General features: G+C 39.3%; 1 protein-coding gene across 2 annotated transcripts in view; it reads right to left on the bottom strand.

Moving 5' to 3' along the window:
* Positions 1-18,149, bottom strand: part of bmb (brambleberry) — a 43,699-nt gene that overhangs the window by 4,760 nt on the left and 20,790 nt on the right. The window contains exons 5-11 of one of the 2 annotated variants that reach the window (XM_060825655.1): positions 16,073-16,189; positions 14,067-14,246; positions 11,934-12,140; positions 5,915-6,050; positions 5,501-5,562; positions 3,714-3,892; positions 1,842-1,927 (exon numbers count right to left, since the gene is read on the bottom strand). In XM_060825655.1, the coding sequence (XP_060681638.1) occupies positions 1,842-1,927; positions 3,714-3,892; positions 5,501-5,562; positions 5,915-6,050; positions 11,934-12,140; positions 14,067-14,246; positions 16,073-16,189 (967 nt within the window). The remainder of the gene's footprint in view (positions 1-1,841; positions 1,928-3,713; positions 3,893-5,500; positions 5,563-5,914; positions 6,051-11,933; positions 12,141-14,066; positions 14,247-16,072; positions 16,190-18,149) is intronic. The other variant, XM_060825656.1, reaches the window with a different exon arrangement.

Below are 18,149 nucleotides of genomic sequence, written 5' to 3'. Positions count from 1 at the left end.
CCTCAGAACACATCTACCCCAGGGCATCAATGTAGACTTCAACAGTTTCCTCATTTCCCTTTCCCCCACCTCACCCCAGCTCCAAACTTCCAGCTCAGCACTGTCCCCATGACTTGTCCAACCTACCTATCTTTTCCACCTATCCACTCCCCCCGACCTATCACCTTCATCCCCTCCCCCACTCACCTATTGTACTCTATGCTACTTTCTCCCCACCCCCACCCTCCTCTCATTTATGTCTCCACCCTTCATCAGGAATACAGGCAGAGTGCCTGAAGGGCTTTTGCCCAAAACGTCGATTTTCCTGCTCCTCGGATGCTGCCTGAACTGCTGTGCTTTTCCAGCACCACTAATCCGGAATCTGGTTTCCAGCATCTGCAGTCATTGTTTTTACCATCTGTCCATGTTCCTTCCTACCTATCTGCTCCATGCCCCTCCGACTTATCTTTACCCCCACTTCTATCCAGCTACTGCACTCTCAGCTACCAGCCCCACCCCCCTTCCATTTATCTCTCCACCCCCGAAGCGTCCAGCCTCATTCCTGATTAAGGGCTTTTGCCCGAAACGTCAATTTTCCTGCTCCTCGGATGCTGCCTGACCTGCCGTGCTTTTCCAACATCTGGATGAGAACAACCAGGTACTTCATATGAAAGTCAATTCTTTTGCCGATCACAATAAACCCAATCCATCCTTCTGTTTAAAAAGATCACCTTTCTTCTGGCAGTAGTTGAAGAATCAAGCAATCTAATCACCCTCAAATTTTCCCCAACTCAGATCATAAACCGATGTTTACATTGCATCCTCACTGACCAAAGGGAAACAGTGTGTCTTACAATTACACAAAGCTCATTCATGTCATCTCAGTTTTAGCTCAAATGGAAAAAAAGGAGCTTCTTAAATATTTCTACAGCTGGAGCATTTCACCCAGTGAGATCCCAGGAATTCTACAAAGCACATTTCACATCCTTCCCACAAGATTAGCCAAAAACTCCAAACACAGCTTAATGAAGATTGCCTGCTTGCTTCTGTTTAATCCCTCCTTAACAGCACTGAGCATACCTAAACCCAGAAGATTTTTAGTGGCTCAGGGTGGCAATTTACTACCATTATCAAAGGCCATTAAGGATAGGCAAAGCCCACATTCCGAAATAAAAATATACCCTTAGGTACAAAAGCAAGGATGATTTTTTTTTGATTTTTACTATTACAAAATGTAAAAAGATCTTGAAGGGAAGTATCAGATTGAACATTCCCAGATGGAGTTCAGAATTTGAAAGGTCAATGGACACAAATGATAGCTTCCTCAGAAGAAATACAAAAAAAGACAGCAAGAGGGGTCAAGGGGGGAGAAAGTTTGAAGGAAGTAAATAAAAAGCAGTTATATTGGGCCCTTCACAAACCCCATCAGCCCAAAATTTGTCACGGTCAGCTTTTGATCAGGTTGGACAAGTTCAGGAGGTGATAGACCTCAGCAAGGAGAACCTGCATAAAAAAGTGTATGAGGGAAACATTGTACAACAGAAGTGATATGTTCAAATATTTCCAATTCTAGGGCTGGCCAGATGAATTAGTGATTTTTCTCATTCTATACCCGCACACCAAGACCCCCTCCTTTCTTTACCATACTGTCACGCATAAATACCAGTACATCATGGTACAACATTCAATCTACTAAAAATCAGCTTCTAGCATTTCCTATTAGCTTTCTTCACTTCCTCTGTAGTTTCTGCACATCTACCTAATTTTCCTGGTTTCACCACCTGCCTTCTCAGAATATTGGTTTGAAACACCTTTTCCTCTATGGCACTCCAGCCTTACATTGCAGCACGTCAGGTACTCACCCACTACTGGCAGCAGAATTATTGAGATTGAAAGTTTCACTTTCAAGCATCCACACATGGTGACTCTGGGGTGCATCATCCCTTGCCTAAAACAACAAAAATGCATTACTTACGCAGAATGTAGACAATAAAAAAAAATCACAAGCCATGAATGCTCCAATTGCTCATCACTAAGCTGGTCCTATCCCACTGGTAATCAGCAGATCTTTTGATTGGAGGAGATCCTCAAATGGCGTTCAACTGAAACCCCAAAGTCAGATTTTTTAAAAAATTCACTTTTATTTTTCTTTAATTGTAGCTTTCTATAAAGCAAGCTCTCACTTTTCCTGCCTCAGTAGCATTGCTCTTTGGATTATTAATGCTGGATTCCCAAGTCCTCCACGCTAGAGTTTGAAATCTGGCCACGAGATCCAAGCCAAGGACATTGCTGTTTGAAGACCCTTTTTGTCCTGGACTCCACAGCACACCGCAAATTTTCTTTCATTCACCCCACTTTCTAACTAGAGCCTTCTTTTTAATTTCAAATTCAGTTAAAAATTCTGACCAGTCAGGGAATTTTCATATTTCAAATTTGACCAAACAGCTGATTAGACATTTTTTCTTAGCCTTTGTGATCTAGTTTCAGAGCTGAGAACCTCTTCCAAAGGATTTTTCTAGGCTTCTAAAAGACAAAATAAAAAAGTGACCAGTCAATGCAGCCTAATCATTTGATCTGATAGTACTAGTGTTTTGAGAAATTCATCACTCATGTGCATCTAATTAAAAAAAAGGGAATTAACTGTTTGAAACCTGATTCACTTCACCCAGTAACTTAGTCAACAATGGGCACTACAACACCTATATTTTATTTCTATAAAATTATTGTGCACAGTTCTGGTCGTCACACTGTAGGAGAGCTGCAAAAGACATTTACCAGGATATTGCCTGAATTGAATTGTTTTAGCTAGAAGGAGAGGTTGGACAAACTTGAATTGTTTGACTTCACTAGAGCAGAGAGAGTGAGGGCAATGTGATCAAAGCACAAAATTTTGAGAGGCATGGATAGTCAGAGTCTTTTTCCCCAGGATGGAAATGTTAAATACCAGGAGGCATAAGTTTAAAGGTGAGGAGGTAAAGTTTTAAGGAAACACACAAGGCAATTAATTTTTTTTGCAAAACACTGTTGGTGCCAAAAGCAGATCAATAGCAAAATTTAAGCAGCAATTAGGCACAGGAACAGCCAGGAAATTAAGGGATACAGACTGCACCAACACAGTGGGTAAAAAGACTACTTCTTGTGCTGCACTGTTCTATGACTGCAAACCCTTTAAAAGGGGAAACCTTGCTTCATCTCCTCACTTCCTTAGCTCAACTCTGGTGAAAACCAACTGTTAGGACAGGCATTCTACCTGAAGCTACGATGGCATGGTTTTCTGCCACAGTTTACTTGGTAAATGTCAAAATGGTAAGTTAGTTTGACAGTCGAGGTAAATAATCCTTTAGAGAGCTTAGTAGTTTCAAGATGAGCCACGAATAAAGGAATTGCACGAAGCAGAGAACTTTCTGCTGTCCAATAAGAAAAAAACTCCACCTATCAATAAGCATCAACAGTTATAACATCTGGTTGAGTTACATGAAAATTCTTGTCACTTGGTGTAATCTAATTTTCATGGGTAGAATGCAATCAATACAATCACCTTGGAGGGCTTTGCTGCAAGGAACTGTCGTCAAACCAGTTACATTGTCATGAACACAAACAGGAAGGAGAGAGATGGATTATCCAAACTCAAGAGCAAGTATTTCCATTGAATCGAAATGCATAAGCCAAATAAATACTTTGTTCCCAAAGGTCAGCTACATTTGTGGATTTTTTGTTTGAAAGGATGAACATACTTTTCTCTGAGTGGCCTCCCAATGGGCAGAGTTGGTCAATCCTAGCCTTTTCTTCAAGATGGGTATGGAGGTTACAGGAACTTTGGAGACATATTCCTTTTGTGTTGTAGTTTGTGATGATGCCTGGACAGGAGTCTTTATCAATGTATTGCTTCTTATGTTCCGCAAATCATAGTTGTCTGAATCAGAGTTTAAAAAAAAAAATTAGCTCAAGTTCCTTCCTTTTCCTGATGAGGTTTCTCAGGAATGGGACAATTCTGTATATTTATGATTTCCAAATCTACATAAGTTGTACTTTTCAAATGAACACTCCAGACTGAAAAGGTTAAGGCATCATGTAGTTCAAGCAACTTCTCAAAGCAAAGAAGTTTTACGAGCACAGTTCCAGAGAAAAGGGATTTCAGTTATGCTGGTAGGTTGCAGAAACTGTAGCTGTCCTCAACAGAAAAGTTAATAGGAGATTTTGATAATGGTGTGCAAAATCATGAAAATATAGAGAGCAAACAGCAAGAAACCACTCAGAATTTAAAAAACACCATAAAGGAAATGCAGATCCTGTAAATCAGAGACAGAGACAAAAACAAATTGCTGGAAAAGCTCAGCAGATCTGGCAGCATCAGAGGAGAAAAGAGAATTACTGTTTCAAGTTGAGTTGTAAGTAAGGGTCACTCAAAGATGCTGCCAGACCTGCTGAGCTTTTCCAGCAATTTCTGTTTTTGTTTCCAAAGAAACAATTCCATTTGACAAAAGAATTGAGAATCAGATTTAAATGAGACTTAAATCATTTGGCAAAAAACAGCAACATAAAAGAAAATTTTATTACAGAGCGAGAGAGAGCATGAATATGGTTCAAGGAAAACAGTCTTGCAGACAGGACATGATACATAGTGACCAAAACCTCACCTTCCCCTACCCCACACAATTTCTTGTCCAATATGTAGCACCTTTTTAGAGCACAAACTTCCAAGTTGCAGCCAGCAGTGTTATTAGTTTAATAAAATCTGGCAGTGTCAATCCCAAATATGTAGCTATGGAATATCCACTATTTAAATAGATTAACTACTTCAATACATCCTTTTTCTGGAGATTTGAAGGATGGGGAGTGAAATCCTTTATAAGTTCACTTTGAAAATTGCCTGCTGGCATAAGCATTAAACTCAAAAGCAACAGAGTAAATTTAAAATTGAAATGTTGCAAAGAGTCACTACTTTAACCAAATACCTCAAACACATTCACTGACTTATTTAATCAGAGGAAGAATATAATAATTGAATGGTGTTTCCTGCTTTCACTAGTTTAGGCTAATCTTAGCTTCCAGTGATAAAATATTGACAGAACCAACTAACTGATAATTATTTTTAGTACCCCATTTAAAATACACATACAAGTCCCTGTATATCCAAGAAATTTGGTTGGCTGATGCAGTGAAACTTGGAGGTAAAGGTGCTATATTAAAGCATCTGTCTCTCTCCCTAGTCTGACTTTTGTCCATCTGAGAAACAAACAGAGTTAACTGAAGTGTCAAACATCTCAACTGCAACTATCATACTTCCATAGGAGAATTAGGTCATTCAGCCTGTTGAGTCTGCTTCGCCATTTAAATGAGATCATGGCTGATCTGATCCACTTACCTGCCTCATTACCATAACTCAATCCCAATATTTACTAAAATTTTCAGTCTTCAAATTTACCCTTCTCATTCTTACACTATGACAATATGAAGTGACAATTACATTTTCCAATTAATACTTCCAAACCGCTATGCCATTTGTGACTTTTTTTTTTACCTTGCAGGCCATCACATTCCAGTTTCTCAAGTTCTTCCTCTAAGCTGAGGATGTCATACTTCCTGGGAAACCAAAGTAAAGAGGTTTATTTTTCACATTTTTATTATGTGCACTTCAGTTAAACAAAATAAAAAGAAAATATAAACCATGCCCCAATAGGGAGAATCACTGGATAACAACCAAAAGCATGAGCGTCTTGGCTCTCTATTTCCCCTAGCCCAAAAAAAGGAAAATTTTAAGCATTCCCACCATTGTCCAAGTCAGATCAATTGACATATACTAAATTAAAACTAGAGACTGCCCAAATTTGAATGATCATCAACTGATGAGCCATCGAGGGGAGTTTGTTATCCTTGCAAGTCAGTGGTACAGGAGGGAAATTAATGTCAAAAAGCCATAAAGTACAACCCATACCGCTCAGGTGTGGAGGTGCAAAATCCAGTCTTCACTGAGTCATAGATGGTTGAAGGTTCAATGACGGGCGTAGATGGATGACATTGTAGAGATTTCCTCTTCCAGGAACTAAAATATTTAATCAACACCCAGTTACCTAAACAAAAAGTCAAACAGAACTTGACAAAAAGCTACCTCTTTCAAAGAGCCAGTAAACACAATTCAATTTAAAAAGAAAATCTCACATTTACATACAAGTTCTCATGACCACCTAATGCCTCAAAACAGTTTATAATGAAGTATGCTTGAAGAGAGTAGTCACTGCCTCAGTATCACACTCACACGGTGATGTCTAGTCAGTCAGTTTTTGTGATGCTGATTGAGGAATAGATATTGGACAGGACACCAGCATAAAGCCATCAACAGCTGCAGCAGAAACTCACCTGGTTCACAAATGACCATTAGGAAATGAAATCTGCCCGATGTGTGATTCGAGACCCACAGCACCATGGTTGACAGGACTGTGGAGAGTACGTAAACCATGGTGTGGGTGTGGGTGTGGGATGGCTTTGGTTAGACAAGGGGAAATATATAAAATAAACCTTAAAAATCCAAAAAGGTATGACCGCATTGCAATGTAGCTGTGGCAGCCTCCCTTGCATTTGGCACATATGGGCAATGCACATTTACATGATAAATGTGAGTGATGACTGGGAGAACTTGACTCATCATTGGCACAAGATGAAAATGTTCATTTTTAAAATGAACAGTCAGGACTACTCACAAATACTAAAATCGGTGAGATATGTTAGCATGAGAATTCCAAAGGCTTGGTACCAATTTACCTTAATACAGTAAGGAATCTGTTATGATACCCAGAGCGAGACAAGAGGAGAGTATACAAACAGACATGAGAGTTGAAGGAGGAAAATAAAAAGTCAAAAAAGTTTTTAAAAGTTAAAAATTAAGTGCAATAGCAATCAAAATAAAATTGATATTATAAATGGGTATGATTGTACAGCCATTTATGGAGATAAGATTACAATATAATCAAAGCTGGTAAGGAGACATTCAGGTGTGAGATACTTTTCAAAAAAAAAGAGGAAAGAGAGAAAGGAAAGGTTGTTGAAAAATCTTTGGCTACCACAATATGGAATAGGTTCAATAGCAAATCCTCTTTGATCAGATGATGTAGAACCTATATGAGTGAAGTAAAGAAATAGGAGTACTCTATAGGCCCTGAACAATAACTATACAGTAGGACAGAATAAAATCAGGAGATAATTGGCAGAGGTAACTATGAGGGAGGATTCATGGAATATTTAGGACACTTCATTTCAATTTGTTATGATCAGACTATTTTGAATCTGGTGAGGTGTACTGAGACAGGTTTAATAAATGATATTAAAAGTATAAGATCAACTAGGAAACAGTGACCATAATATGGTAGAAGTTAGCATTCAGATTGCTTGTGAGCAAACAGTCAGAAACACCAAAGTTTATTAAGGATAATTACAAAGAAATGAGGGGAGATATAGCCAGAGAACTGAGAAAGGAATTTAGCAGAACAGATGAACAATGGCAGATGTTTAAGAAAATAGTTCATGACTTAACAAGGATATATTGCAGCGAGGAAAGAGGGTTCCAGCAAAGGGATAAGACAACCTTGTTAACCAAAGAGGTTAAGGTTAATAAATTCAAAAAACAAAAATCATACAATGTGGCAAAGACTAATTTAAGCCAAAAAGATTTTGAAAAGACTGGAGAAAAAGAAACAAAGTTAAACTAGTACACAATACCAAAAAACAGACAGTAAAGAAGTGTCTTTAAAGGAAAAGAAAGGTTAACATTGGTCCCATAGAGAAGGAGGCTAAAGAGAAAGGTGAACAACAAAATAGCAAAGGGGTTGACTCAATTCTTTGTACCAGTTCTCTTTGGTATCATCCCAAAAAAACCAAATAATCAACGGGCAAAATGGGAGGAAGAAATAAATACATAACTAACTAACTATCATAAAGGAAAATGCAAATAGGAAAAGTAAATGAGAGAATCTAATGGGGCTAAAGACTGTTAATGTCTCCTGAATCTGACAGATTGCATATTAGCTTCTGATATGGTGGATGTACTGGTGCTAATTGCCCAAGAATGCTTAGACTCTTAATATCCCAGCAGACTAGGAAACTTAACATCTTTTTCCAAAACAGGGAAGATCAAAAACAGTTAACAGTAGGCCAATTAGGTTAACATTTGTTATTGGGAAACAAAAATGGATGATGTAATAGCAGAGGATTTCAAAATACATAATATAATCAAGCAGAGTCACTATGGCTTCATGAAGGGTCAATCATGCCTGACACACTTATTAAAATACTTGGAGTTTTCAAGCAGAATACAGCAAGGGAAAAATCAATAGATGTAATATATTTCAACATCCCAAAGATTTTGAGAAAAGGTACTGCGATTTAATAAGACACGAGCCCATAGTATTGGGAGTAATATATTGGTATGGTCAGAGGATTGGCTGTCTAATAGAAGGCAGAGTTAGAAGAAGTGATGAAATTTCAGGATGGCAACCTGTATTGCTGGAGTGCCAGAGGGATTAGGGCTGGACCTCAATTATCTCTGATGTGAATTAGTGACTTGAATGATGGAAGTGAACGGATAAGCTAGTGGATGACAAAATAGGTGGGAAGGTAAGTGGCGAGGATGACAAAAGAGCCTACAGAGGAATATAGTTAAGTGAGTGAGAATTCAATGTCAGCAGTCACTGGGGAAGGCAGTTGGAATGTTGGCTCTCATTTCAATGGGAATGTACAAGAGTATAAACATAGGGTGGTCTTGCTATAACTCTGCAAGGCACTATTTAGACTACACCTAGAATATTCTTAAGAATTTTGATCCCCTTATTGAATAACATATACAGGCATTGGAGACAATCCAGAGAAGGTTGATACCAGGTATGGAGGGGTTCTCTTATAAGAAGAGATGGAATAGGTTGGGTTAGACTCATTGGAATTTAGAAGTGTGGGAGCACACTATTAAAACATACAATGGTGATGTCAGGGTAGATTCTGAAACTCATTTCCCTCCTTGAGACAGTGTGAGCGTGCCTCAGACCAGAGGACAATCTCAGAGTAAAAGGATTGCCCTTTTATGGCAGAGATAGAGGAATATTTTTTGCTTTTTTCAAAGAATAGCAAATCTTGAATTTTTTTTAAAGAAACAGCAAAGTGGGTGTTGAGGCTGGGTCATTAAATATATTCAGCTCGGAGATAGAGAGATTTTTGAACCAATAAGGGAATCAAGCATTATAGACAATGACAGGAAAGTGGAATTGAAAATCATTAGGTCACCCTTGAGCTCATTGCACAGCAGATTCAATACATTCAAGGGCATACAAGCACCATTTAAAAAACACTGAACAAGGCCTTTCAGTCCCTGCCAGCCCTTTGAACAGCAGAAAACATCAGTCCCATTCCAGTGCTCCATCCCCCGACAAAGTACCTCAAACTACTCATACTGTTTCTAGTTAAAAACAATTGTTCATATCTACTTCCACCATCCTTATAAACAGCAAATTTCAAGTCATTAGCAGAGTAACAAGGTTCTTCCAGACATCTCTGCTGCATCTTATTTCCATAATAGCTTAACTTTGGTGTCCCCAGTCTTCACGTAGCAGCTAAAGGGTAGCATTTCTGTATTTCCCTTTTCCAAAGTTGCCATAATCTTTACTTCTAGTCGACAACAATATCAACACTGAATTTCTCACCATCAACATTGACCCAAAAATGGAACTAAAGCAAACATACAAGCATTGTTGCAACTACAGCAGGGCAGAGGCAGGGAATTCAGCAATATGTAACTCACTGCCCAACTCCCCAAAGTCGGTCTACTATCTACAAAGAGTCAGTCAGGAATGTGATACAACTGCCTAGTTGGATGTAGCTCCAAAAACAAGCAGCTCAATACCATCGAGTCCATACAACTGGCCCTGCATCCACCACCTTAAAATATTTACACCTTCTAATACTGAGTGGTAGCATGTACCATCAACACAATACAACTTAAGATACCTTTGACAGCAACTTCCAGTAACTCTACCATCTTCAAGATGAAGAGCAGCAAATGCATAACAACATCACCACCCATAAATACTACTCTGAACCACACAACAGAATCTTGAAACTATAATTTCCTTCATTGTCACAGTATCAGTATCCTGGAAATATCTTAAACAGCATTTTTAGGTGTACCTACACCAGAGGGACTACATCAGTTCAAAGCAGTAGCTCACATTCAAGGGCATCAGGGATGGCCCAACCACCAAGATCCACGTGAATGAATAAAAGTTAATAAACCACTAAAGCAGGTCTCCTTTGCTTTAGGGAGAACAAACGTAATGTACCCACCTAATCTTGTGACTGAAGTCTCTCATTCATAGAGTCAGATGTACAGCACAGAAACAGACCCTTCGGTCCAACTCATCCACGCCAACTAGATATCCCAACCCAATCTAGACCCACCTGCCAGCACCCGGACAATATCCCTCCAAATCCTTCCTATTCATATACCCATCGGATGCCTTTTAAAATGTTGCAATTGTACCACCCTCCACAACTTCCTCTGGCAGCTCATTCCATACACATACCACCCTCGCCTATCCAGGCTCTCCCTATAGCTCAATTCTTCCAACCCTGACGACATCATTGTAAATCTTTTCTGAACAGTTTGAAGTTTCACAACATCTTTCCAACAGGAAGGAGACCAAAATTGCATGCAATATTCCAAAAGTGGCCTTATCAATGTCCTGTGCTGCTGCAATATGACCTCCCAAGTCCTGTACTCAATACTCTGACCAGTAAAGGAAAGCATACCAAACACTTTCACTATCCTATCTAAATTCAGCACCTCACATTTATCTAATTTAAACTCCATCTACCACTTCTCAGCCCATCTGATCAAGATTCCATTGTAATCTGAAGTAACCTCCTTTGCTGTTCACTACACCTCCAATTTTGATGACATTTGCAAACTTATTAACTATACATCTTATGCTCACATCCAAATCACTTATTTAAATAAGTAGTGGACCCAGCACCAATCCTTATGGCACTCCAGTGGTCACAGGCCTCCAGTCTGAAAAACAACCCTTTGTCTTCTACCTTTGAGCCAGTTCTGTATCCAAATAGCTAGTTCTCCCTGTATTCCATAAGATGTAACCTTGCTAAATCAGTATCCCATGGGGAACTTTGTCGAACGCCTTGCTGAAGTCCATACAGGTCACATCTACTGCTCTACCCTCAATCCTCTGTTACTTCTTCAAAAAACTCAAATCAAGCTTGAGAGATATGATTTCCCACGCACAAAGCCATGTTGACTATCCCTAATCAGTCCTTGCCTTTCTAAATACATGTACAGCCCTCAGGATTCCCTCCAACAACTTGCCCACCACTGACGTCAGGCTCTCTGGCCTATAGTTCCCTGGCTTATCCTTACCACCTTTCTTGAACAGTTAGCCAACCTCCAGTCTTCTGGCACCTCATCTGTGACTATTGATGATACAAATCTCAGCAAGAGGCCCAGCAATCACTTCCCTAGCTTCCCAGAGTTCTAGGGTGCACCTGGTCAGATTCTGGGGATTTATCCACTTTTAATGTGTTTCAAGACATCTAGCACTTCCTCCTCTGTAATATGGACATTTTTCAAGATGTTACCATCTATTTTCCTACATTCTCTATCTTTCATGTCCTTTTCCACAGTAATCTTTGAGGGTCCCTATTCTCTCCCTAACTATCCTTTCGTCCTTAATGTATTTGTAAAAAAAAACCCTTTGGATTCTCCTTAACCCTATTTGCCAAAGCTATCTCAATGTAACCAATCCCATAACTCATTGTCTGCATCAAGCTAGATTTCTTTCATCTACTTCAACATTGACCCACCTGTTGCGCAAGCCTCAAATTTTGTTACAATATCTTATGTCTGAGCTGATTATCCATAAGCCGTCATGTAACCAGAACATGCCCTTCATTCCTCCACTTACCAATTACCGTCATAGACAGGAAGAGACTGAGACACTTTAAGTCCATGGAAACACAATGGTTGAACTTGCAGACAGCATTCAATATCACCAGGATTAACAACACTGCTCGAGAGAAACCTGGCGTTTGCAAGAATGTCATGATGAAAGCTGCGACCAGAAAATAACTGACATGTACTGTACAGGTATAGATCACGTGAAGGTTGTTTCCTGAAAATATAAATTCAGTACAGAAAATTATATAAGTGGGTTAATTACTATTCTGTAATAACAAATCACTACAATCCAAAAGTCTGTGAAGGTCATTTCAAAAATATGGTAAATGTGTAAAAAAGCAAAAAGCAGAGTTTATAATCTAGACCTAGCATGGTCATAAATCACAACAGTTTACACACTCAACATTTTGAAAGACTAACAGCCAAATTATCTGGAGTATCTGTCATGACAGACAAGAGTACTTAAAAGAAAACAGCCATACAAAACAGGAAAGTCATTCAAACCTGGTCTTTGCTGAATTTTACAACCAACTGGTTAGAAGCTAGCAGACTAAATGCTAGTAAAGCAACCAGATTTTTCTGATGCAACACAATGCTCCAAAACATGTTTGGATAACAATAGGATATTCTGCTGTTTCACTGGGTGTTAGGTTTGCAGCATATTATACCTCACTGGATAGCTGACTCAGAGTTGCATCTGCAGGGGACTTCCAGAAATGTGGACTGGCAATATTCACAGCATTTTCTTTTTCCATGCCCCCCCCCAACCCCCACCCCACCCACAAAATTTACAACAGCTTTACAAAAATACATCAACAAAAATTTGTCAATGCTCAAATTCATATTTAATAAATAGAAGGTTCCAAAAGAAAAAGCTTCCCATGTAAGTTTCTCACTAGAACAGCACTTCAAATGGAGGTGCTTATTGTTACATTAAAAAGATAGAATTAATATTAGATTTTATTGTCAAATACAGAAGAGTATAGTGAAAAATGTACAGCGTAGTCCTTCCTGGTGCCATCTTAGGTACAGACTAGAAAAATAAAAGAAATAAAGTTAAATTTTAACAGCCTTTAAGTGCTGAGCCATGCTGGGCTCACACTCTTCAATCTCCTTTGCTTTGGGCCACTCTCAGACTACCTGCTCTTGCCACAATCACAGATGCTGGAGACCCTCCCTTACTACCTCAGCCATTCAGGTCCTGACAAAGTCGCAATGCCGTCACCACTGCTGCCTTCATGACCTCTCCAGAAGACAAGTAGAAAAAAAAACAAGCTAAAAATACAAGAAAAAAAAGAAAAAGCAGACAGAATGAACGAGCCTACTCAGTCACTGAAGATGCGAGTGCACACAAGTGTGAACAAGGGAATTTATATAAATAAGTCTCTAATTCAACTTTACTGTAAAACATTAGGTCTCAATACCCAACTACCACTATTTCAATAGAAACCATCATTTTTGAATAATACCATCACATCTTAAACAACTTGTGTAGGTGACTGTGGCAACCATTGTTTTGGAACAGATCCATCCCATAAACAGATTTTGAGCATTTGTTCATTCACAAAGACTTGATGAGAATGGACATTGTTCATACAAATACCAGAAAGTTTCACATGAACAGTTGCACCCATTGGGAATCTCTTCTCTAAGTATAGTTGGGACCCCAAGAACAGTTGTGAGCTCAAATTCTTGGGTCCTGAGGTCTAAAAAAGTTATGGGAACTGTGACTAAGTTTAACAATGTAACACCAACTAATAAACCCCTGCTCATAGATCCTTAATCTGTTCTCAGTTCTCACTAGAGGGGTACCAAAGGTTTTCAAGCCATGATATGGGATCACAGTGCTGAAGAATGTGTTGCCGGAAAAGCGCAGTAGGTCAGGCAGCATCAAAGGAGCAGGAGAATTGACGTTTCGGGCATACACCCTTCTTCAGGAATGAAGGGCTTATGCCCGAAACGTCAATTCTCCTGCTCCTTTGATGCTGCCTGACCTGCTGCGTTTTTCCAGCAACACATTTTTCAGCTCTGATCTCCAGCAACTGCAGTCCTCACTTTCTTCTAATGGGATCACAGTGTGGGAAGTCTGGGAAGCACTCCAGTCAGGAACATTGAAATCCACTTCTACTCAGTTCCTTACCTGTCCAGCTCAGGAAGTGCTGGATGCTGTTCAACCTCTGACTTACTCCAAGCTCAAGGTGGTCAATCATGTACATCACCATGCCCACAGTCTGGTTCATCTTCTGCAGCTTCTCCATTAACTGATCATAATAAATGGCAGTTTGGGATTGATGAGCAGAAAATAAAGCCAGGTTCGAATCTACAAAAACAGATCTTCAGCATCACACAATAATATAAATTTAAGTAAAAGGATAAGAACATTGCCAGATAGGAGTTATTTCACTTTGGACTTTATAAATGGAGGAAATCTAGAAAACAGTGGAGAGCCAAATGAGACCTGGTGGTGGTGGTGGGGGGTGGGGCTTTAAATAAATATAGGGATTATCAAAATGCCATATATTAGGTACAATGGTCCTCTTCACCTACAGGTGATAGAAGTAGAAGTAGAAGTAGAAGTAGAAGTAGAAGAAGAATTACTAAAACTAAAAATGCTTGTTTAACACCAACTTAAGCATCATGACCAATTCTGGAAACAGCCTTCTGCTTAAGGACGTAGAAGAGATAAACTAGAATGGTTCAGGACAAAGGGACTAAAATGAGAAAAACTGGGGTTGTATCCCCTAAAAGCAGAAACTGGGGACGTTAAAAAAAAAGCTTCTGAGCCTGATCAAAAACTAGAGGATATAGATTTAAAGACAAGTGACAAAAGAGCCAGAGGTGACAAGAAAAAAATAATTCTTAATGCAATTAGGAAGGATTTGTAATACATTATCTACCAGCTACCAGATTTAATAGCAACTTTCAATAAGAGAATTGGATAAATAGTTGCAGACAAAAGAAAAAAAAATTACCAGGTTTGGGGGGTGGAGTTATCCAGACTGGATTGCTCAAGGTGAGATTGGTGCAAATAAGTGATGTCTGTGACCATCACAAAATAACTAGAAGCAGAAATAGACAATTTCATCCCTTGCTCCTCTCCCCAATAACCTTTGACTCAGTCAAAAAAGTAATCTTTGCCTTAGAAACAAATACTCTAACTCTGCCTCTACTGTTCTCTGGGGAAGGGAATTCCACAGACTCTCAACCATCGAGGAGATGAAACTCTCATGGCAGTTTTAAAATGGGAAACTTTAAAATACTACACTGTCCTCTCATCCCATTCTCTCCTAAAAGGGGAAACACTCTTTTAGCACTGTGCTTTACTTAGATTGTATCACTGGAAGAGAAGTAGAGTCCCCTGAAGCATGATCCATTTTATAATGTTTTCCTGCAATCCTAATAGCTTTGGTATCCCTGAGGAATGGGATGCAGTAGGGAAAAGGAGAAAGTACTTTTTCTTTCTCTCCTCCATTCTGTATCCAATATCATCTCATACCAGAGGTTCTCATACAGCATTGTTGTGTCACCATAGTCTTACCAGACCATTGAGGCTGCCCTCTTATTAGACAGAGAAGCGACTGTTGGTGATTTAACCGGAGGGCCACCAGCCCTCAAGCAAAGGAACAGGTTGAGAAGGAGTCTTTCATGGTAACCTCAAACCGGTGATGGGAATTGAACCCATACTTTTAGTATCACATTGCTCTGTAAACCAAACGATCCTGCCAACTGTGCTAAACCAATTTCTGATACAGGGTGAAGACCCAATATTGAGCCAGTTTTCCCTCAGTTGCTGTTTAACTTTATCTAGGTTATTTGATGTTTCAATGGTCATTTTTCTTCTTTTGTACGCAGCCTAGTGATAAGAAGACACCCTGTAACTATGTAAACTACAATCCTGCCATTGTAAAAAGACAGCTCAAATGGTGAGCCAGATGTCAGACGCAACAGTCTACTGGAAAACAAGCAAGCTAGATACACAGAGCAAAGAGATGTTTTTACTGATAAGCTAACTCAATGACGCAAAGTCTCAAACTAGTCTATTGAAAATCTATAACTGCCCTCATTCAACGAGATCTTCACCACATACAATTGGAGAAAGATATTCAAGCACAACATTTACCACGCCAGACTTAATAGGTGATTTACCCAGCTTGGTGTAGACCTGATAAGCACGTGTCCTGACCTCCATCAAGTCTTTTAGAATTGCTCGATGACCTTCTTGTAGTTCAGAGTCCTGATGAGCCAATTGTTTAGTGACATTTTCTATAAAACAAACAAATTTTATGATATTATCACTTCTCTCACCCTATTCCTTCTATTCTCTTTATCTGCTTAAATCAGATTTCCCTTTATAAACGTTTATACAAACCTCTTCAACAAGTCCATATAGTAGAGTATGCCACATTCTCATCATCTGGGCAAGGTTTTACCAGAATGGTGATTGGCTTTATTAGCGACTCATATTGAGCCCTAGCTAGCGGTGAACACTTTCATCCACCCTCCTCTCTATGATAATTGAAAATAAATTCTCAGCAACTACCATAAAATTTTAACAGATGTTATTAGGCCCAGAGACTATGTATTTTCCAGAAGAAAAAAATGTTCCAACTACTAAATCTGCACTGATCCCACTTTCTATGCACAATAACCTTGACTGTTATCACATTTCAAGTACTCTTTTGTACTGTTATATTTTCAAAAATGCATCACCTCCCACTTTTCAGAGTTAAATTCTATCTGCTGCTGACATGCCCATCTGATCCACTCATCCCTAGCCTCCTATAAGAGGAGACATTCTTCCTTACAGTCAGTCAATCACCTGGCCAAGGTTTTTGTCATCTGCAAACATATCAGTGCCCCCACATCTTTCTACATGATTTATACATAAACACTAAATATCAAATTATTCCCCATGATGTCCTATAGGACACCATGCTCCAAGTAGACAAAGCCTTCTACCATCACCTTCCATCTCCTACAAAGTCAATTTGTGTTTTTACTTTGTTGAAATCCATGCAAGCTTATAACTGCAATACTCTCAACTAGAGAGCTGATCATCTTGAAAATTCAACCAGATTTTTTTTTAAGATTAGATTACTAGATTACTTAGTGTGGAAACAGGCCCTTCAGCCCAACAAGTCCACACCGACCCGCTGAAGCGCAACCTACCCAGACCCATTCCCCTATATTTACCCTTTCACCTAACACTACGGGCAATTTAGCATGGCCAATTCACCTAACCTGCACATTTTTTTTTGGATTGTGAGAGGAAACCCACACAGACACGGGGAGAATGTGCAAACTCCACACAGTCGCTTGAGGAGAGAATTGAACCCAGGTCTCTGGCGCTGTGAGGCAGCAGTGCTAACCACTGTGCCACCATGCTGCCCATAAACTTTGTTAAGTATTAATTCCCTCTGACAATGTCATGCTATTCCTGAATAAACCTTGTCTTTCCGGGTGATCAACTCTATCCTCCAGAATTTTCTGAAAAAAAAGTTCCCTACCAATGATGCCAGACTCACTGATCTATAATTCTCTGGTTTACCTCTACTACCCCACTTTAAAGTGGAACCACACTGGCTGTCCTCCAGTCTGCTGTGGCCAGAGAGGAATTAAAAAGTTGGGTCAGAGGCAGTGTAAATGCCTCCCTCATCTCCCACAGCTGCTTGGGATACAAGTTACCTGATCCTGGGGATTTATCCACTTTTAATTTTGCCAAAACCTCCAATATCTCCACACTTTATATCAAATTACTTAAGAACCTCAGTCCTTCTGCTGTATTCTGTACTTGCATCCTCCTCCAAAAAAGATGACAGATGTGAAGTACTCATTTGTCCTCCAGCTCCATGCTGAGATTGCCCCATTGGTCCATAAGAGAACCTACTCTTTCCTTAGTTATCATTTTCCCCTTGTTATACCTATAAAATACTTTAGAATTCTCCCAAATCTTACTTGCCACTTTTTTTTTTTTAAAATGCCCCATCTTTCCTCTCCTAATTGCTCAAGATACCCCTGCACTTTCCATACTCCCCTAGGACCTCCATTGATTTGCTCCCTTTTGACCTATTAAAATCCTCTTTTCTCTATTTTCATTGCTGGCATGTTTGCAATTGAAAAAGTGAATAAGTATTGAGACCAACACTGAAAAAAAAAATCAGTACCATAAAAAGACAAGCAATTTATAGCTTGCTGGATTTAGCATTTTTGTAGTGCTGATATG

Source organism: Hemiscyllium ocellatum, chromosome 5 (genome assembly GCF_020745735.1).
Source record: "Hemiscyllium ocellatum isolate sHemOce1 chromosome 5, sHemOce1.pat.X.cur, whole genome shotgun sequence".
Classification (NCBI taxonomy): domain Eukaryota; kingdom Metazoa; phylum Chordata; class Chondrichthyes; order Orectolobiformes; family Hemiscylliidae; genus Hemiscyllium; species Hemiscyllium ocellatum.
This window is presented reverse-complemented; position numbering and strand designations above follow the sequence as displayed.